Genomic DNA, 23,336 nt, shown 5'->3' with positions numbered 1-23,336 from the left:
GAGAAGTAGCAAAATAGAAGCCCGTACAAATACCATAGAAAAGACAAGATTAAGATGCTATGGGTGTGTTAAAACAATGGGATCTGGCAGCATAATGAGGTAGGCTCATGAAAAGATAATAGCAGGCAAGAGAACTAGAGGATGATTGGGAGACAGATAGGTCATTGGAGTAAAAGGAAGTGTGATGAAGAGAGAGATCTGGGGCAGAGGGGAGAGAAAAACATGTTGGGAGAACAGGAAAAGATGGAGAGGCTTATGTACTAAATAGACCTAGCTAGGGGCTGTAAAATGTAAAATATGATGAAGATGATGATAAGTCTTGTTTCTCAAACTAGCATGTTTTCCCAATAAAAGAGTTCATTTAAGACTCAATTTTTGAAAGGTTTGCGTAATAAAATCTTAATAGTCTGAGTTTCTTACAATTATTACAATTTTGGAAAGAAGAGTCTCCTGGCCTATACAATTTCAAAAGAAGGAAAACATGTCCTTCACATAGTAGAGAAAAAGGGCATTGCAAGGTATGTCTCTTTGAAAACAAACCCTTATTAATGGGATTGGATTTTCGAGTTTACATGGTTTTCTTGGATCTTAAGTTTTCCAAAACATCTTGCAAAAACTTATTCAGGGGCTTATGGATTTGTACATGCAAGGGCCAGCACACTGCTGCCAAACAGAATTTGTTGTTAATAACAAGAGTGAATTTAGGATGGACAGCAAAATATACAACCACAATATTAGAAGCGAAAATAATTTCAATATAAACTATGGGTCCTAATCTGCCGTTCAGAATCGAGTTTTATATTTTGGAGCCAAGTGTAAAACAGGTACCTAATAAAAATCAGACAGGAAACAGAAAAATCCCAGATATTAAGAGACAGAATTAAAGACTATCTAATAAGCAACTCCTCTTATAATTTGTCAGAATACTGGGACTCAAAAAATGTAAATTTTGTTTAATTAAACAAAATTTAATTCTAATGTTGACATTAAATTGGTTTCGACTTTGCCGGTACATAAATAGCTGATAGTGTTCTGTGTGGTTACATAAATACTTTGTTTGGAGTTTTAGACAGCAAAAGTAGCTGAATGAAATGAAATGTGGGTACGGCATATCTGTCTGGGGGTAGTTTGGCCACCTGGTGCAAGTTTTCTTTTATTTAATGCCTCTTTAGCGACTCACACATTGATGATGATGATAATGACAGCACACATACCCAGTCCTGAGCAGAGAAAATCCCCGACCTGGTAGGAACCGAACCAGCGGACCTGTGATCGAGAGCCAGTAACGCTCACCACAAGACCACGAGCTGCCAACATAAGCTGAACAGTTGACAGAAGTACCAGTGTGGCTCGTTCCCAGCAAAACCTCAGTTATCCCAAGTGCAGATAATCAGGCTTCTGGATTATCCATGCACAGTTCGATGATTTTAAGAAAAACAAAGCCTTAAGTATTCTTTTACAATCAGAATTAATATTTTTGTTTGGGATACAAATTTCTGGGTGCAAAGGCACAGCCAATAAAAACATCCACAAATACTTAAATAGTGACATCTATGAACCAGGATTTGACCAGTTACGTTATGCAGGTACAGTGAACAAAGTATGTTCTGCAGAGAAAGAGAGCAAAGAGGAAGTGATCGAGAAACCTGTTATTGCACACACCGATGCACTGAAACTTACTGATCTGTTGCTAGAGTATTCAGGACAACATTCATCTGGCTATACCAATGTTCTGACATTCCTGAAATTGAGAACCACCACTAGGTAAATAGTGAATGAAAAACAGAGGCAGTAAAAACAGAATCATTGTTTCGTAAAAGTGAAAACAAAGCAAGTGATGCAAAGTACAATGTTCTTTAACTGTAATTTTGTAAATTATAAGTAACGTGTAAATAATGAAGTGGGCTTTAAAAATATATGTAGCACGTTTCTTCAAGTACAGGAATCTGGGGGAAAAAAATGAAAAAACACAGGTATTTTGGATTATCAATGTTTTTCAGCAATCTGTGCAGTCTCAAATCCACATTAACCTCGACAGTCAGGAGTTTGCTGCATTAACTCTTATAATTATCAATGTAGTTTATGAAGTCATAATTTGCTGCTCATATAGTTGTGGGAATAGGTATCTCCCAAATGAAATGCATTAGATACTCTTTGGAATGTGTGAATGATGCTGTATAATTGTCCTTTGATTGTGATGTTGCTCCAAGTTCTTTTCTGTTGATAACACAGTCAATGTATCTTATATGTGTGTATTGTAATTTGCATACATAACTGATGACCCCAATACAAAAATAGTTCACGAACAATAAGAACAGTTGCATTTTGCATTATTTTTTCACAGTCGTGGAAGATGTGGCAAAATTGCTGCTTGTGACTGGTGAGGATATTGGAGTTCTGGAAGTTTCTCAGCCAAGAAATGATGACAGCTCAGGTACTGCGAACTTAACAGCTCTGGCGATACCTTCAATGCTGCGAACACATTCATGCATTGCATGCCATCCGACAGCTTCTCATTAGAGTCATCCATGTTGCAGCTACAGTCAAGGTCTCCACCATTTTTGTCTGTGCAGTCTGAGATTTGGTTAATGATTTTAGAAAGAATTTTGCTCACCAGATCATGGAGAATCAGGAGAAATTTACATTGGCAGTCAGTTATTTAGACCGTAGAGGAATCGCCACAGTTACAGATATTATCCTGCAACTCCACATCAATGGATCTACCGTGTTCTGAAGACGGTGTCAATCATGTGTTGCACCACATCATCCAAACAAAAGTTTAAGCAGTCCTGTATCACAAGTGAAGAGATGACAGAACACTATTGGAATTCTGGAGACACTTATAGGCTTTGATGGAAATTAGAGTCGTCTGCGAAGGGTTGCTACTCCTGATGACAGCAGCTCCCTCCACAGGTGCAGTTAACATTGATAGCGCACGAGGGGCAGCCCTCCGATAAAGTGATGCAGGTGGTAGCTGGTCATGCACACAGCAAGTCAGACTCGACAGTTATAGCGGCTGTAGCACCAGTGAATACTGATGCTGCATGTTAACAGTCAGGCATCAGAAGAACACAATGTGCGACCGTGTAATTCAACAGACACCGAGAAGGACTGGAGCTCATTAAGATTTACAAACCATGCTAGAAAAGGTATCTGGTCAACTGCAGCCATCGGAGCTCTGGATGGATCAGACAGATGGCTGTGGGCATGAAGTTCTGCTAATACACCAGCTCAGGACAGCACCAGAGTTCAAAACATCATATTCACCATATGTTGGTATCACAGATGGTTTGGTCCATGGGCTACAAAATGCACAACGCTGTACAATCACCCTAATGGCAAGAGCGGTCCGCAACAGACGCCATGGACCTCGGTACCTCCATATGTCGCCAACAGCATACGAAACACAGACTAGCAGTAGTTCCCAGAACATAGTGCATTATTAATATACCCTTGAAGATTGCAGTATGAAAAGTCCTCACAAGTCAATTGGGGGTTCAACAGAAATGTGTGGGAACATCACAGTGATTGCACATTGTCGACAGAGAATCTGGTTTAGCATTTCCGGTGGACACTGATTTGGAAGTCAGTACTCTGCCAAATTTGCACACATGGACATGGCAGCATCGGAGCCACTGCAGCTGCTAGCCATCAGTAATCCTAGTATTGGGGCAATGGGCTGCAAGGAGCTGGTAACTGGTATTGGTCTTGCTATTCATTTCAAGTGGACATTTGTAGTGACAGACATTTCCCCGCGTATCTTGAGAGCATATTTCCTTGCACACTTTGCACTATCGGTGGATTTGTCTAAGGACTGACTAGTAAGTGAATCCAGCAGCAGCAGAGTCAGTGAGATTTTAAACAATTCTGTAGATGGTAGGATATGTCGGGTCAGCAATATACATCAAAAGCATGTACCCCAAGACCTTACACACTGCATACATACAATCCCAGGGCTGCCGGTTGCGCAGTGCATCTGTAGAACTGTGCCAGGTTAAATATTGGAAATTAAAAGAGCTTTTGAAGAGATGTTGCATTCCAGTATCATACAGTTTTCGAACAGTGCCTGGGCCTATCCACTACATTTGGTCAGGAAAAAGAAGGTACATGGCAACTTTGCAAGGATAACCAAGTATTAAATGCCAGGACCATCGCACACAAATATCCTATTCCACATATTAAAGAATTCACATATGCTTTGGCTGGTGCAACTGTTTTTACAGTCCTGATTGCCACAAGGCCTATAACCTTCCTGCAGCACCTTTGGATGTTCCCAAGACAGCAATGATCACAGCTTTCGGTCTGCTCAAGTTCTTGTGCATGCCTTTTGGACTTAGAAATGTGGTTCAGACCTGGCAAAAGTTCATCAATGAAGTGCTTCTGGGATTGCAATTTTGTTTTATGTATCTTGACAAAATTCTGATATACTCTACTGATGCATAATCACATCTCAGGCATGCGGCTGAGGTATGGCAAAGGCTACAAGACTACAGTGTGGTAGTGAACGAAGATAAATGCATGATAGGTAAAAGTGAAGTGACATTTCTCGGTTGCAGAGTTTCACGTGATGGAATCCGCCCATTGCTGGAAAAGTTGTTTTTGTTGCGAGAGCTGCCACACCTGGGGAATTACCGACAACTACAATGTTTGTTAGCCACAGTGAGTTTTTATACCTGCCATTTATAAGCAACAGCGGCTATTCAGTCACCTCTTAAGGACACTCTTGCTGGCCACTACACTAACGGGAAGTGTCTGTTCTGCAAAGCAAGGAAGGGCTCATCCATCTCCAGTCTTGAGCAAGCGGCATCACTTGCCCACCCAGTACCATCTGCACCATTAGCTGTGGCTACACCAGAAAGTAGACTATCTTTAGCAGCCATCAGTTTCTCCCCCCATCCCCCACACCACCACCAAGTGAGGGCATGAAGCGCTTTTGCCCTCCTATAAAAGCCAATCCAATGGTGATTTACACAGACCACAAGCCAATTGTACCTGCATTTCAGAATGCAAGTGATAAGTGCTCCCCTTGGCAATTCAGATATGTTAATTTTGTTAGCCAGTTTGTGACATATATTCAACATATTCAAAGTGCTGAAAATGTAGTGCACATGGTTTGGTTGTGATCATGAAGTACGATGACCTCGCCTGGTCACAAATGGCAGATCATCAGCTGCAAGACTTATAGATGGGTCAGTCTTCAAGTCCACAATTCCAGCAGGATGAGGTACCAGGTCACAGCAAAAGGTATGGTGTGACATTTCTCGGTAGGTGCCAAGGGCCTACATTGCACCCCGACTTCGCAAGATAGTTTTCAACAGTGTGCCCAATCAGTCTCACCCAGGGGCAAACACCATTGTTAACGAGGTTGGGCATTTTTCAGATCTACCGGTAAGATCTGGACATACAAACCTTGATATCATGGGTCTCCCATTACCCACCTTCATTGATAGATGCACAAGATCGACAGAGGCTGTACCACTACCAGACGTATCAGCTGAGATGGTTGCAAAGGCATTTGTCACACACTGGTTGGTGCATTTTACTGTCCGCTTCACATTAAAGACAGACCAGGGCAGGCAGTTCGAATCCACCATGTTCAGCAAGCTGGCCAAACTGTGCAGATTCCAGGACCACCACATAACTAATTACCACTCAGACAGCAGTGGGCTGGCATTGTATGTTGAAAGCAGCCTTTGTGTACAACCCATAAAGTTGGACCAAAGCACTCCCTGTTGTACTGTTGGAGTTATGGACAGCTTAAAAGGCTGACATCTGTGCCTCAGTAGCTGACATGGTAAAGGGAGAGCTATTAAGAATCCCAACAGAACTTCACACTTCTACAACCCAACCAAATGGATTTACCCTTGTTAGCACAGAGGATTCGGGATCACGTGCAAAGATGCCACAAGCACCGCCTGCACATCACGGCTCACACCTCGTTTTCTTGTATAAGGCGCTAATAGATTGTTCACATGTTATGCTCAATTCTCTGAGGATGCCTCTTCAGTTGCCAGATACATACCAAATAAACACAAACTTGTAATTCTGCAGCACAGGAAAGTCAGCAAAGCATCAGCAGAAAGACAGACCAGTGTGAGTAATTCCAGCTTCAGGTGAAGAGGTGAACAACATGGGGAGGGGGTGGGGGGATCTTAGTCTTGAGCACTCTCGCCACTTGCCAACTTATCTCAGTTGAAGATGGTTTGCACAAGAACTGAATGAGTTGTCAAGTTCAAGTACCCTATGTTCCCAGTGCTCCGCACTTTAGGGGAAGGGCTGTGTGGGAAAAGGTGTCTTCCCAACACAGGTGCAATAGGTACTCTTTGGAATGAGTGAATGGTGAACTATAATTGTTCTTTGATTGTGTTGTTATTCAAAGTTCCTTTCTGCTGATAATAAACTCGAGATACCTTCTATGTGGGTTTTGTAATTTGCCTACATGCTTTACTGAAGTGACCTCCTGTTGTTGCTTCCACCAGCTAAAGTTTAAATTGACCTCATTCCACATCAGTAAAGGCTCCCTCTCCTTCATGACGGGATTTACCAAATGTGATGAGTGGGTAGGTGAAAGAATGAATGGCCGGCTATAGAAAGAATGACTGACTAACATATAAGTTTTCTAGAATAACAAGTTAGGTTATGATACATTTCAATTAAAAATTAGACTTTCGAGAAAATTCTTGGCAGGCTTTTATAGATCCAAATGTGCACCAAAACTTCCATAGAATATAACCAATATTTGTAGCAGTATAAGGATATCCAGACAACAGTTCATCTCCAGCAAAAAAAATCATAATGCATTTACTTCACGATTTACTCCAGGAACTTGGCTGTGCTGTCCCCATTTTTCAATGCAAACAAAAAAGAAAAAAAAATCAATTTATAGCAGACACATCTATAAAGCATGTCTGTAGTACTTAAACCATTCAGAGGAAATGTTAATTGATGTGGATATGTACCACTTTACTGCAGTATCTGACCTAATATGAGCACCACTAACAGCAGTAGAGATTATCTCATTCTGAAGTGCCCTTATTCATCCCACTTATTATTTATTCAATCATTTAGCCAATTACTTGCATGTTCCATGGATTATATTTGTAACAAATTTTATAAATGTTGTTTATGAAGTAGTCTATGCAACAGAAAGAGTCGTCAAGCACCAATGATTTCATTTTGTTATTCAGTACTTTAAAGTAATATGTGAGGTGGCTGATATTTTAATTACAGCATACTTTTCTCCTTTTCATGTAGGGTAATGTCAAGGTCAAGTTCTGGGTAATAATTTTTGTTATTAGTGTCATGTTCCTGAATGCTGCTATCATTTTCAAATTGTGACTGGTTCTTTCCAGGAGTGTGGCTCAATAATTAAGTGTCAAGCTATATGGGGCTAAAGGAATGGGGCTCAGTCCCTGGGGAATCCTAAGATTTTTGTACGTCGTCTATCATTTGTTTAACACCTAGTAATGTCTGTTAATGTGAAAAATGCAGAGTTGTGCCACACTTCAAAGTCCACATTAAACTGTATCTCCCCCACTACAAGAGGTACTGTAAGTCACTTCAGTTCTAAGGCATGAGGAAGGCAATGGCATGCTACCTCCAATAGGACAATCTTAGGGTTGAAATTATATTATGAAAAGAATAGTTGCTACTCGTCATATAGTGGTGAGTCACAGATAAGTACAACAAAAAGACTGTCACAAAATGAGCTTTAAGCCTACTCCAACATGGCCTTTGATGGGAAACACACACACACACACACACACACACACACACACACACACACACACACACACACAAAAAAAAAACCACAGCCTCTGACATCTGAAGCCAGACTATGAGCAGCAGCACATGATGGGAGTGGTAACCAGGTGGGGGTAACAAGGTGGCTAGGGTGGCGAGGGGAAGGGATAGCAGGTTAGTATTGCTAGTGGGAGCATGCAGGGACAAGATGGAGAGCGGGTAGGGCAGCTAGGTGCAGGCGGGACGTTACACGGAGAGAGGGCGAGCAGCAGAAAAGGAGAGAAGTAAAAAGGTTAGGGTTGAAATAATTGTGTACATAAGATTCACACGTTAGGGTACCAGCTTCTGTGCATTGAATGCTTTCCGTATAAGTGTTTAATTACCTCCACACAGCAATCCCTCATATAGCATTGCAACATTACAGAATGGCAGTATGCACAATAACCAAACTTATTGATGCAATTATAAAAAAAATTAACGATTTACATTTATATCAAACGTCACTGCTCGACCATTTCCAAAGATCTTTAATATGTGATTTCCAATTTCCATTCTAATAAATAAAAATAGGAAGATATTTTGAACATTCAGTTATACATATTTCCTTTCCCCATGACGTCTTTTATCAATGATGATAGGCCCTACTAGGCAATTTTCTGAGCCATGTGACAATTTACTGAAAGGTAAAGCTGTCCTCAACCCAAAGTTTGCTCCAACGCTGTAGTGCTTACCGGAGAAGGTTTTATTTCACCTTCTCCGACCTCATAGCCAACTTGCACAGCTTGCTACGGGGGACCTATGGCTTAATGTAGTTCTGAACCATGGCGTGAAATGTGGTAAGGTGGAACAGCTCCAACTGCTATAATCCCACTTCAACTTTTCTTCTTTTATTCCATTCATTAAACTTGGTACTGTGAATAAACGAAACATTACAGTTCTTTCACAAGTTGTATTTTTCAGATCTTTATTATTCAGTAAGTAATTTACAGTCAAATCATAACAGCAGTGTAAACATTTCAGATAGAAACATTCCACTTAAAAAAGTATTCTATATTTATAATCCATTAAAACCAAGTGCAATTCAAAATTTTACCCTTTTAATAATGGTTTGTTTTACAATCAACATACCTTATTGAAATGCCCTCACCCTGTCTTTCTAACGTACATCTTGTCTTTCCTAAAAACTCAGTAATTGAAAAGTTATCATTATTCAGAATCATTCATTTCTAGAATGTTTGAATTATAAAATGTATCCTTTTAAAATTTGATTTTATTGTCTTGTAGCTCTAAATTTTCAGATTCCAAAAATGTATAACTTTCCTATAATAACAAGTCAGGTTGTGATACATTTTAATTACAAAATTAGGTTTCCAGAAAATTCTTGGTGGGCTTTTGAAGATCCCCATAGGTGCCAAAATTTCCATAGAACAGAACCAATATTTATAGCAGTTTAAGGATATCCACACAACAGTCAATTAAAACAGTGTAACTGTCTAGTGTATAGCAGTGTTATATTTTAATATTTTGTAATTTCTATCCTGCACAGGTCTTTAAACACACTCATGCACAAAGCCATGTCCAGTTCCCACCTAGTGTTCGAAGTGCGCAATTACTAACTTACAGTCAGTCAGTTCTCGTTCAACAATCATTGAGTACAGTCAATACACAAGTTCGTGATTAATAGTTGGTCAGTAAAGTACCTATGTCAGTGAGCCACTAATTTAACTATGAATGGCTGCTTTTTAAATTTTATTAGACTACTTGAAACCTATGTAGCTTAATAACTTAAATACAATTCATTGCAAGCATGCTGATCATGAATCTGTTTAAGAACACTAAAAATGAATTTAGCAAAAATCAATATTATGAGAAGGAAGGGCAACTGAAACCACATTGCGAGCAGCAGCACCAGTGCATGATGGGAGTGGCGACTGGGTGGGGGTAAGAAGGAGACTGGGGCGGGAGCAGGAGGGATAGTATGGTGGGGGTGGCAGACAGTGAAGTGCTGCAGGTTTCACGGGGGCAGGGGAGAGGGGGGCCACGGGGAAGGTAGTGGAAAAGGAGAGAAACAAAAGGACTAAAAATGAATTTAGCAAAAATCAATATTATGAGAAGGAAAGTTGCTACTCACCATATAGCGGAGATGCTGAGTCGCAGATAGGCACAACAAAAAGACTCTCACAATTACACACACACACACACACACACACACACACACACACACACAATGGCAGTGTGCCATTTTATTAGTAAATAATTTACCTGTTATTTAATATCTTTTGGTGGTTGTTAACATTGTCCCTGTGGACCTGTTCTGTGTGCTTGTTAAATGTTACAGCTGGCTGGCTGGTGTTTTGGAGTACGTGCTCCTTTTCCACATATTGGTCCTGGGGCTGTGAAATCCTGGGTAGCAGGAGGTGACTTTGGGTCGAAGCTTGAGAAGTGGGTCTTGTATGAGCTGCTACTTTCCGCCTTCTGCCTTTCGTCTTGGCTTCTCCAAGATAAGTTTTCGTTCTGCCTTCGAGTGACCTGGCGTCACTCCTCGCTAATTAATTCTGGTGCTAATTATATTTACTTGGGTATTTATTATATTTATTAAATCTTGTCTCAAGAGCAACATGTAATTGTGCTACTCTTAGTGAGACTTTGTGCTGACTAACTGTGGTACTTGGCCTTGGAGCTGAAGTTTGAAACCTTAGTAAGCCTTAGTGATATTGATTGACTCTTGAGTGTGAAACAAGTGCCTTTGTATTAACTTCATCCTATTATTTATTGGGTGCATTTCTGGCAGTATGTTAATTAGGTAATTGTTTTTGAGAACATCAGTTCTCAGTGTCCAAAGACTAGTCAGAAATATTGTGTATCTTAATTAAAGCCATTAGGCACAATATTGTCAGTGGTTTTAAAATTTTCTTATATATCAGATAGACTTTGTTTCATAAAAAGACATTGGTAGCAGATTCACTAAATTCTTGTGACTTACTATTCTTATTATCTAAAGTAATCAGGATAAGATATTGTTGTTTTAGAGGAATTTATTGATATGATTGTTAAATAAAACGAGTGATAACAAAAGGAGTCCAGTCCTTCCTATTGTTTCCCTATCCCCTAGTAGAAGAATGTTTCAACTGGTTTCATAGATAACCCTGCCTTTGATGGGATAAGTGATGTATTTTAGTGACCACACTGGAGTTGGTGGTGGTGGGAGGATGTATGGGACAGGTCTTGCATCTAGGTATATTACAGGGGTATGAGCCATGAGGTAAAGTACTGGGAGCAGGGGTTGTGTAAGGATGGATGAGTATATTGTGTAGGTTCGGTGGACGGCGGAATACCATTGTGGGAGGGGTGGGAATGATAGTGGGCAGGACATTTCTCATTTCAAGGCACAGCGAGAGGTAATCGAAACCCTGGCACAGAATGTAATTCAGTTACTCCAGTCCTGAGTTGTGCTGTGTAACAAGGGGAATGCTCCTCTGGCAACTGAATCCCAGATCTTTGGAACAGACTGTTTTCCTATGTTAAAAAATGGTTCAAATGGCTCTGAGCACCATGGGACTTAACATCTATGGTCATCAGTCCCCTAGAACTTAGAACTACTTAAACCTAACTAACCTAAGGACATCACACAACACCCAGTCATCACGAGGCAGAGAAAATCCCTGACCCCGCCGGGAATCGAACCCGGGAACCCGGTTTCCTATGTTAAAAATATGATATTGATTGTTGTTATTCTGATTTATTACAACATATAAATAGCATGTACGGTCAACAGTCTCCCAAAATATCTGTTATTTTTAAGTAATTAACGCTTAAAATCAATAAATATCAAACTCTGGTGACATGATTGAAACTGCTCTGTTATTGGCTGATCTCTGATGCTGTCAGAGACTAGGAGTAAGATGATGCTATATGTGTGTTACGGAGCGTTAGCTGAAGTTACAAGGTTTTAACATACTTTTCTGCAAACAGGTTAGCTATGTAGGGATGAAAATGCAGTTTAAACTTTTAAGTAACAACAGAAAGCAATTTTGTGAATGCTGATACTGGAAGCCTTGCATTCATGCTCCAAACCATTTAGAGCGACGATACGTGCAGCGACAGACATTCTTTTCCCTGCTACCTGCAACTTCATAAAACTTGCTCTGAGGTATGGAACTGTAAAACTTTTGTAATTGGATCTGTATATTATAGCTAAATTGTTGCCTATCAGTCATGAGCTACGTCCCAAAGCACAATAAAAATATTCTTAGTGAAACTTAGTGCTGATTTCCGCAGTAGAAGGTGGTGTAACAGATAGCGCATCTGACTGGAGATAAAGAGGTCTCATGTTCGGATCCTGGAAGGGTCATATATTTTTAAAATGTTTTACATGACATAAAAAAATAGTGTAAACAAGAACAGAGCGTAACAGTTGTTTTGATTGTGGGATGTATTATATATAGCTTCACATCAGTCTTAGAGAAATGGACAACAGAGAATAGAAGCATTTACTTTCTGAACAAACAATTCACTTTTTTGGAAAACATTGCTGGTAGTGAAGGTATCACCATAAGCCTACAGTACAATGAGGTGTAGGATGATGAGGCTATACGGAGAGATATAAACCGTGCACAACATGCCAGTGACACAAATGTAAGGGCTGCAATGTTTGTGAGTTTAAACTAATGTTAGCACCTAAAGCAGACTTACTTCATCTTTATGTACGATGATGAAGTTGCAAAAGTTTAAACAATAATGATCCTAGCTGGACCGTATGAAAATAAAAACATTGTTTCTAATAAAGTAAAAAGTATGTGGTCGTGTTAACTAGAAAATATCTTTTAGAACATGATGTGTGTGAACAGTGACTGCAAATGTAAGTGCATATAGGCAGCAAGGAAAGCACAACAATATTCTATTTCTGATCGGTGTGGTGAAGTTTTGTAATTGTGATTTGGTTTTCTTTTGAGAGGACTGTCAAGCTGTTTTACAAAAAAGTTAAGATTTTCTTTCAGGTTATATCTGAACCAGCGATCTGTGGAACTGTCTTACAGAAGTTGATGGTCTACCATTCTAACAACTGAGCTACCAAGTAATTGAGGTGTAGTTGAGTAAAATGACAATTTTCACTAGGTGTTATAATTTTGCTAAATGTAACAGTGGGAGAGCATATCTCGGAGGCAAGTTAATGTTAACCTCACAGTACAACACATTTTTAATTAAGTTATTCAGCTTGAGCATTGATGTAGTTAGTCACCATACAGCACAGATACTGAGTCACAGATAGACACAACAAAAAGACTGTCACAAAATGTGCTTTTGGCCAACAAGGCCTTTGTCAAAAACAGACACACACACACACACACACACACACACACACACACACACACGACTACAGTCTCTGGCAGCTGAAGCCAGACTACGAGCAGCAGCGCATGATGGATGATGGGAGAGGCAACAGAGTGGGGGTAAGGAGGAGGAGAGGGTGGTGAGGGCAGGGCTAGCACAGTAGGGGTGAGGGATGGTGAAGTGCTGCTAGTGGGAGCGTGCAGGGACGAAGTGGAAAGAGGGCAGGGCAGCTAGGTGCAGTCGGGAGGTTGGACAGAGGCCCTTCCACCCCTTCTGCAATGGTATTCCACCGCCCATTGAACCTACACAACATCCTCACCCATTCCTACACAATTCCTGCTCCCAACCTCTTGCCTCATATTCCTGTAATAGACCTAGATGAAAGACCTGTCCCATACATCCTCCCAACACCACCTACTCCAGTCCACATACAAAAGTCACCTATCCCATCAAAGGCAGGGCTACCTGTGAAACCAGTCATGTGATCTACACACTAAGCTGCAACCACTGCCCTGCATTCTACATGGGTATGACAACCAACAAGCTGTCTGTCCACATGAATGGCCACCGACAAACTGTGGCCAAGAAACAACTGCACCACCCTGCTGCTGAGGACACCACCCAACATGACATTGTTCATTTCAGTGACTGCTTCATAGCCTGTGCCATCTGGATCCTTCCCACCAATGCCAGCTTTTCTGAACTGCGCAGGTGGGAACTCTCCCTGCAATATATTCTACATTCCCTTCCCCTTCTGGCTTCAACCTTTGTTGGCCATTGTCCTCAGCCACTTAGCCCCTTCCATGTTCCCATTCCAGCACTACACGGCCCTCTATTCCACCAACGCACACAGTAATTTTACTTCTCTACTTTTCCGCTACCTCTCCCTTGCCGTCCATCTAACCTTCCAACTGCACTTAGCTGCCCCACCCTCTCTCCACCTCATCCCCGCATGCTCTCACTAGCAACACTTCACCATCCCCAACCCCTACCCTGCTACCCCTCCCCCTCCTTGCCCCAGCCTCCTTCTCACCCCCACTCAGTTGCCTCTCCCATCAAGTGCTGCTGCTTGTATGCTGGCTTCATCTGCCAGAGACTGTGGTTGTATGTATGTGTGTGTGTGTGTGTGTGTGTGTGTGTGTGTGTGTGTGTGTGTGTGTGTGTGCGCGCGCGCGCACGTGCGCGCATGTGTAATCTGTCTTTTTTTTTAAAAAGGCCTTGTTGTCCGAAAGCTGATTTTGTGATGGTCATTTTGTTGTGTTGACATCACAGGCATTTATTAGGAGCATAAAGTGATATATTTAATAATTTAAGGCAATTTCCAGGAAACAGTCAAATACCCTTCGTATTGTGAAAGTTACCCACTGAAATACCAAGCCACACATTTACCAATAACTAATCAACAGTATGTCTGAATATTTCATCTCATTTCCTTCTGCTGTATCATACCTGCTGGGCCCGCATATAATGCTTGCAACATCAGACTTAGCACCATCTGCTTCAAAATGGAAAGTCGTCTACATATGACAAGAAAAGGAATGGTTCACATATTAAATCTTGTGTAACGTTGATAATAATCTGTCCCCACTTTGAAGAAGACTCATTACGATAATTTCATGGCATATGAAGTGAATTACATAATCACTGTATCCTGAAAAACTGCACAATTTAAGTATCTCTAAGAGAACCAATGTCTAAATCTGTACTCTGAAAACCACTGTACATTGTGTTGCATAGCGTACACACAATGACAAGCCAAAATATTATGACTGAGAGATTGAATGCTGCCTGTATGCATTTGGCATGGAAAGAATGTAAGCACAGCAAAGATTAATGGGGAATCATTTTAGCAACAATACGGGCCACAAATGGGGAAATTCAATGACATAAGTGACTTTGACAAAGGGTACACAGATATGCCCTGGCAACTGGGACGAGAATCTCAGAAATGGTGGAACTGGTCGGGTTCTCGAGTGCTGCTGTCACGAGCATCTGTGGAAAGTTTCTGATGGACAGCGAAACCATGAGTAGGCTACGAGGCATCAAGTGTCTGTGCCTTGAGGCAAAACATGTTGGCCAGAGGCTTGCCCATTCTTTAACTCTTTAAAATAAGGCAATCAGTGATCTGTTACAACTCTGACAACAGTGTACAATTCTGCATTCAGAGCACACCATTCCGCACACACTGTCGAGCATGGGTCTCTGCAGCAAATGACCATTACACATTTCCATGTTTGCTCAATGATGTCATCAATTACAATTGTCATGGGCTGAGACTGGACTGTGGATCAATGGAAACTTATGGCCTGGTCGGATGAATTGTCTTTAACGTTTCGCTAGGTCTCTAATCAAGTCATGTAGGCGAGCGGCTTCTCAAAACTTGCAATATGCCACAGATGCAAATTGGTGAGGATCATATTATGCTATGGGTGACATTCAGCTGAGCTTCCATGGAACTTGCAATAGTAATCAAAGGCACCATGAAAGCTGTGGACTCTGTGAACATTATTGTGGACCATGTGTATGTCTTTGAGCTCAATGGAATCTTCAGCAGGGTAACTGTCTGTCACAATGCCAGAATCATGCTATGCTGGTTTGAGGACAACAGTAGTGAATGCATGCTGGTGTCCCAGTCACCAAATTTACCTGATCTGAACCCGACGGAATACAACTGTCACCTTATCGAACACCAGTTCAGCGCCCGCAAACCTCTGGCTCGTAATTTATGGCAATTGCGTGACTTCTGCATATATATCTGCTGTCACATACCCCCACAAACCCACCCAAGACTTAATGAGTCCATAACATATAGATGGTTGGCAGGGAGGTTAGGAGACTAAACAGCAAAGTTGTCATTCCGTCATCCATGCGATCATTCTTCAACAGTTAGTGACAGAGACAGTATTCTGACTGAACTGTGGAACTATGTTGAAGCCTATGAAACACAACATCACTAGTGTATTACATTCCAAAGGTGGGCCAACAAGCATTCAACCAGTTGGTCACAATGTTTTGGCTCATCAGTGCAATGTACGTGTATAATTTTCTCCCCTCCTTACGCCATTCACAGATGGTATCTAAGGGTAACGGCAGCTTCCATATTATTCTGTGTGAGTACAAATTTTTCTCTAATTTTAGTTTTGTCATACTGATTCAAGATGTTTGTTACATGAAGCAATATGTTTTTTGACTCATTTGTGAATGTGGGCTCTTGATATTTGTAAATAAAGCTCTCTATGATGACAAATCTAAATCTTATTATATGTCTAACTGCAGTTAATTTCTGTGACACAGTTGCAATACCTAAACAAACATGTGATGAATTGTGCAACACTGTAGAAACTTTTAATTTGCACTGTCAAATATGTTAAACAGCTTACAAAAAGTCTGGTAGGTCAAATTTTGTTCTTCAGATATGTTAAAATACACATGGTGAAATGCTAATGTCATGGTCATTGGAGAAATCCTTCTGGAATTCAAATGTTGACCAAATCGGTATCTCCTACTTGCAGATATGCTCAACCATCCATAAGCATAGTCCCTTTCCCCCCAAAAAATTAGAAGACAGTTAATGTCCTGTAGGGAGACATATTTTTTAGCTTTTCAGATCCCTCTCATAGAATATAACAATGGTCAAAAGCAACAGCATGTAAATTGGGAGAAATATAAAAAAGTAGAAAAATAAGTTAATTTGTACAAAAAAACTTTGAATAAAATGCAGAATTGACAAATAACATATTCTATGATGACTAACGTTTCTTAACTGGAGCATAATAATATGTATTTACCAACCTTCCCATCTGGTAGAAATCTGATGAACTCCCTTTATCAGTCTTTGGAAATCCTTCAATGGTCACAGCATCAATGCCAAACCTAAAGCATGGAAACAGAATGTCAAGAAACAATACAGATTTAATATTCCATATTTCACTTTTCTCTGGGTACTTAGTTCGGTAAACACTGCTTCCATTCTAGTACAAGACCTGTTCAAAAAATTCTGGAACATTCGTAAATTTTGCACCAATGGTGTGTTGGAGCAAAATGCAGTTGGCATCCTTACGAAGTCTGTGTTTAATGTGTTACTGCCGAAAGTTTAATTGTTCTATTTCTGTTAGTTGTTGTTTATTGCTGTACGGAGTAGAATGTTGTCACACAGTTTGTGAATTTCGAGATGACAGAGTTGGAGGAGTAACGTGTCTGCATTAAATTTTGCATGAAACTCAAGAAAACCTTTACAGAGACACACCAAATGTTGCAGGAAGCCTACAGTGATGAGTGCTTAAGCTGTACTCGGCGTTAAGAGTGGTTTACACAGTTTAAAAATGGCTGATGGAAGTTAAAGATGACCCTAGTTAAGGATAGCCTTTGAAGTCTACCAATGATGCTCATGTCAGGAACATCGCGAAATTGGGAGTGCCAATCGAAGACTGACTGTCCAAGAAGAATTTAACATTTCAGTTGGATCACGTCATGAAAACCTGACACAGCATCTTGGAATGGATCATGTTGCTGCCAACTTCGTCCCACAGCTCATGAGTCGAAACCAGAAAGACCATTGCCTTGTAATGTATGAAGAGCTTTAGGATCATGCAAATGAGAATGAGATGTACCTTAAGAGAATCAGAACTGGTGATGAGACATGAGTCTATGGCTATGATGTTGAGGCTAAGGTTCTCCATGACCAAAAAAGGCTCATTAGGTCAGGTCAACTGTCAAAGCCATGCTAACAAATGAAGGATTAGTTCATCATGAATTCCTGTCACACAGGAAATCTATTAATTGATGGTACTAGCAGGACATGTTGCAACACCTGCGAGAAAAATGTGAGAAGGAAATGGCCTGAAATATGGAGGGACAATTCACGGCTCTTGCACCATGACTCATCCTCTGTACTCTTCAGACCTGACCCTGTGGACTTTTCTTTAATTTCCAAAGCTGAAACCCCCATTGAAAGGGCAGACGAAAAAAAAAAAAAGAAAATTCACAGACACTGCTTCATGCAATCCAGCAATAGGCACACGAACACTGCTTCTGAAAGTGGAAACGGTGTTGGGAGTGATAGATCATTTGTGGAGGAGAGTACTTCAAAGGAGACCAACCACAATAACTTAAAGGCAAGCATAGAAAAATTCTGAGGGCAACATTCTGTAATGTTCTGAGAAGACCTCATATAAATATTTCCCTAAATGTAACATAACCCGAATTCCCTCTTCCCAGAATGTTACATCCATTGAAGTGGCAGCCTAATGAACACTACTGGAGTCAGACACCACCTCATTTATTGTTCTGCTCTTGTTCCCTCTGCCATCTCATAACGACCTCATTGTCAATGGGCCGTAAAACTCCTATCGTCCTTCCTTCCTTCCATTTCCTCTACATACATCTTTTTTCCCAGTGACATTTTTATTACTACAGTGTATTGGAAAATATAACCACGAAATTCTTCTTTTGTTCAAATAATTTATGGGAATGTAGCCGAGCAATGTCATCGACAACTGCCAATACTTCAATAGGGCGTGCACGTGTCAAAATATCAGCAGTTGTCAACAACGCCACTCAGTTGCATTCCAGAAGTTATTTGAGCACTGTATATGCCATGAGAAACTCAGGCCTCACAATTCTTCTTTTGTTTCCCTACATGGAACATATTACATTATTATTCAAACTAAATTTTATCCTGGGAAATGCAAAAAATTAAAAATGTCACAGCAGCACATTTCATCTCTAGAAGCCTTACAATCTTGAAACATGATAAAAAAATAAAACCTCATATCATCTCCAGCTCAGTCTTTCTGCTCAGTGTTCTTACTTTCGACAAGATATCTCAAAAAAAATAAGAGTATGTCATTCAGCAGCAGGATGAGGGGAGAAAGGATTAAACCTAAAAGCAAATATATATCCGCGCACTCACACACAGCCTGTTCAGATGCAGAAAAGTGACTGGTCCACACATATTGTAAACTGAATACTGCATATTATGTCTAGTACTGTGTGATATTCTTGTCTTTCTGCTAACAATCCAACTCAGGTGTTTTGTAAGCATATTCTTCAAAGATCAATTACAAGAGCATAAAAAACACATTTGCCTAAGAAAACAGAACTGCAGCAGAGTTACCTTATTTCTTCAAGTAACTGTCAAAGTAACTTAATTACCTTCACAGCAAAAAATTAGGTCTTTTAAAAAATGGAAGTAATGCCCTGCTTAAAATGCCATTTCACACATATGAATTTCAGTTATCATCACTGGAAGATTGTATCATTATCTTCCTTAACATACACTTAATCATTAAAAAAATTCAAGTCAAACCCACGATCAAAACTAAATTATATTAACTATACAACATATAGAATTAGTGGTCAACATTAACATACAAAATCTGCAAAAAGGTAAGTACAAAGCCTGTGTACAAAAACTAAATGAATAACACTACAGGGCTTGTGACACATTAGTTTATCTTTATACAATCCACATCTACATCTACACTCCACTAACTACTGTACAATATGTAGTTAAGAGTACTTCCCATTGTCCTGCATATCACAGTTCCTCTCACATCACAGATTGTAAAAGAATGACTGCTTGAATTCCTGTGTGTGTGCTGTAATTAGTCTAATCTCATCTCTGCTGGTCCCCCTGAGAGTGATATGCATGGGCTCCAGTATATTTTGAGGTTCCTCGTTTAACATTGGTTCTTGAAACTTTGTAAGTGGGCTTCTGTGGAATAGTCAACACCTATTTTCTGCAATACTTTGAAAGTACAGTTACCTTCTAAAGACAAGCAGTCCAAATAGGGGGAAATACATACCACTTCAGCTGTGTTTGCACTATAAGGACATGAGGGAGTACAGAATGACTGGCTACATTCTGACAAGTCAGCAACTCAGTAAACCTCATACCATAGTGTTGAAGGTAAAGGAGGTATTTTGTTAGTGGATCCATTACCAAGAACGAGTGTTTTAAACAGTAAACAATGCATGTAAAGGACAGTTTCACTCTTATGAGTACGACAGAAGAGGGAACATTTTTGCCAGTGAGCAGTGGAAGCAGAGACATTAAAATTCCTCAGGGTAGTTTACACGCAAAATTGCACAAAGTACTGATGAGATAACAGCAAACCACGAAAGCAAGCAGCCTGAATGAATAGTTTACATAAATTCCACCTCAGTTATGTCACCTATAAAATCAGAAATTGTTATGCAATTTGAACGCCTGTATAAGGCACATCAGGATTGGTGAGTTTGTTTGAAGAAAATAAACAACTTCCGGTAATCTCCTTAATGTACTATGAGATCCCTACAGGCCTATAGCCCAGAAACCATTTCACTTACCATATCACTTGCAGTCGGTAGCAGAGAAAATTTTTTCAGATTTACTAGAAGCAGTTGCAATGCAGATTTATTACAGACAGATTCGATCAACATGTGACTATTACAGAGATGATTTCTAAACTCAAGTGGGAATCAGTGGAGAGAAGAAAACATTCTTTTCATGGAATACTATTAAGAATACTATTACGAAAATTTACAGAACTGGCATTTGAAGCTCAATGAAGAATGGTTCTACTGCTACCAACATACGGTCATGTAAAAAGTATTCATAGACCAATGTTTACCTACAATAACTTTATTTACTACAGTAACAGTACAACTAAAGACCACAACCAGACATGTTATTTGATAAACTACAGTAAGGGGTTTCCTTCCTAATCTGTATACATAAAACGGTTAACTAAATTAGCCTTCTGCAAAAAGTAAATAAAAATTCTGTACTAGCCGACTTCACATATTGAGAAAAAAAATGTTCATACACTATTGGAAATGTAAATATAGAAACAGCTAATGAACTGCTTGCAGCAAAGAACACCTTCAGTGGAAATCTGCACCTTATGCATATTGGTTATGATATGTGTTGAATGCACGCAACAGCAAAATGGGCACGCAGCAGGGAAAGAAATAACTGTACAGAAAAGGCAAATAGTTATCTCACAATATGTAAAGGGAAAGTAATTATCAGAAATAACTCATATTACTGGTAGAAGCTGGGTTATTGTGCAGTCCATAATATCGAAATTTAGAGAAAGAAATGCTCTAATTAATAGCGAAATAAAAGGTTGAGCACAGAAGCTAACACAAAGAGAACAAAATATGTTCATAAGGAGGGGTCAAAAAACATCATAAATCAACAGCTTCTTTATTGACAGTGCATATTAATGATCAGTTTAAATAGTTCAGGTTATGGAGCTAGGGTATCTAGAAGAAAATCACCCATCAGCAAGAGACTAAGACCTGATTTCTCTCTAGTGCATATAAGCAAAAACACAAGTTTCTGGGACAAGGCACTATTCACAGATGAAAGTAAAATTAACATATTTGTAAATGATGGCAGAATTTGTTGTGGAGATGATCAAATACTGAGCTGTATCCCAAACACATCCAACCTCAGTAAAGCAAGGTGCTGGAAGAATTATGGTGTTCTAAAGTTTCCAGAACAGAGTGTTTTCCTCACTGTGTGATGCCAGCTGGTACAAATTTTTATTCGGTTTTTGCAGAAGGCTACAGCTTAGGAAGGAAACTGTTAGCAGAGCAAGGCTAGGCATTGAAAAAGATAAGTAACAGATTGTTCATTATACTTATATTCTGATAACAACACATTAAATGTAACACACTTAGGAGAGTGAACATCAAGAGTAAAGACAGTCTACTCGTCATACTCGACATATACAAACAAAAGAACCAAGGAGCCAGGTTACCAACATAACACTACCACTTAATCTGGTGACAATTTCAATTTATGAACAAGATACGTGTGTTGCTCTCTTGCAAGTGGTTTAGTTAATACATCGGCAGGCATTTCCTTTGACTGCAAATACTTAACATCAATCTCATTTCTTTTAACACATTGTCCAATAAAATGTCCTTTAGCAAAACATGTTTTAATCTAGAGTACAACACAGGATTTTGTGACAGTCTGATAGAACTCTGGTTGTCATGTAAAACGATCACTGGATTTTGGTGCTTATTAAACAATTCACTTTTTAGCTGTCTCAAATAAAGTGTCTCTTTGGCTGCAGAATTCAAAGCTGCATATTAAGCTTCGGTAGTTGAGGTTGCTACATCCTTCAGTTTCTTGCTCTCCCATGAAATTATGTTTTTCCCCAGAAGAAAAACACTTCCATATTGCGACAAACCCGTAGTTAAATCACCTACAAAATTCGAATCAACAAAACCAGTTATATTCAGATCCTTGAAATCTCCTTTGTCAAACACAATGCCATAATCTATAGTACCCTTGAGATAACGAAGCACCCTTTTTGCTGCCTTCCAGTGAACACTAGTAAACTTACAATTATACTGCTTAAAACAATTGCTGCATAAGGTGTGTCAGGTCTTGTATTAGTGCTGATATATAGCAAACAACCTACAAGTTCTTGATATGGCATTTGAACTTTATCACCCTGCATATCCCAAAGCTTTAATCCAGCTTCCATTGGTGTTCTAACAGGAGCACAATCGACCATACTAAAGCATTTCAGCACATCTTCAATATAACCGTTCTGGTCAAGTTTTAAACTACCTTCCTCCCAGTTTCTGGTTATACACATACCGAGATAGGACTTTGCTTCTCCTATGTCTTTAACTTCAAAATTCTCCGACAATCCCTGATACAACTTGTCTTTCATCACACTGTAATTTCACGACATAAAAATCATCTACAAACAAAGCAATAATTGCAACATTTTTACCTGGCTATTTAATGAACACACAATCTTCATTGGTATTTGCAATATAACCTAGGTCTAAAAGTGTACATTTTGCCTTTTCATTCCACTGTCTGGCCAATTGTTTCAAACCATAAATGGCCTTAGTTAGTTTACAGACTTTACCTTCACTCCCTTTTAAAACAAAACCATCTGGTTACTTCATGAGAATAGTTTCCTCCAAGTCCCCATACAGTCTTAATATCAAAATGATAGATCTTAAGATCAAGATTTACAGCTAAACTAATGAGAACTCTAGGAGTACTATCCACATCTCACAAGAGGTGAAAATGTCTCAGAGTAATCAACACCAAATTTTTGTGTAAACCCTTTAGCAACAATCTAGCATGGTGGAGACCATCCATATTCCTTTTCAGCTTAAATACCCACTTGTTACCTACAATACTTTTATTACTCTTTGGTGGATCCACAAGTTCCCAAACACTACGGTTCTGGAAACACTTAATTTCCTCTTTCATGGCCTTTATCCAGTCTTCTTTGTCA

The 23,336-nt window shown here is 39.7% G+C and overlaps 1 protein-coding gene across 1 annotated transcript in view; it reads right to left on the bottom strand.

The window, feature by feature from the left end:
* The window catches only part of LOC126092023 (glycosylphosphatidylinositol anchor attachment 1 protein), an 83,611-nt gene that overhangs the window by 41,568 nt on the left and 18,707 nt on the right, over positions 1–23,336 (bottom strand). Inside the window, exon 7 of the mRNA XM_049907417.1 lies at positions 16,867–16,947. Coding sequence (XP_049763374.1) covers positions 16,867–16,947 — 81 coding nt within the window. The remainder of the gene's footprint in view (positions 1–16,866; positions 16,948–23,336) is intronic.

The sequence above is a fragment of the Schistocerca cancellata genome, chromosome 7 (genome assembly GCF_023864275.1).
Source record: "Schistocerca cancellata isolate TAMUIC-IGC-003103 chromosome 7, iqSchCanc2.1, whole genome shotgun sequence".
Classification (NCBI taxonomy): Eukaryota; Metazoa; Arthropoda; class Insecta; order Orthoptera; family Acrididae; genus Schistocerca; species Schistocerca cancellata.
The sequence above is the reverse complement of the archived record's forward strand: the minus strand, read 5'-3'. Positions and strand labels throughout refer to the sequence as shown.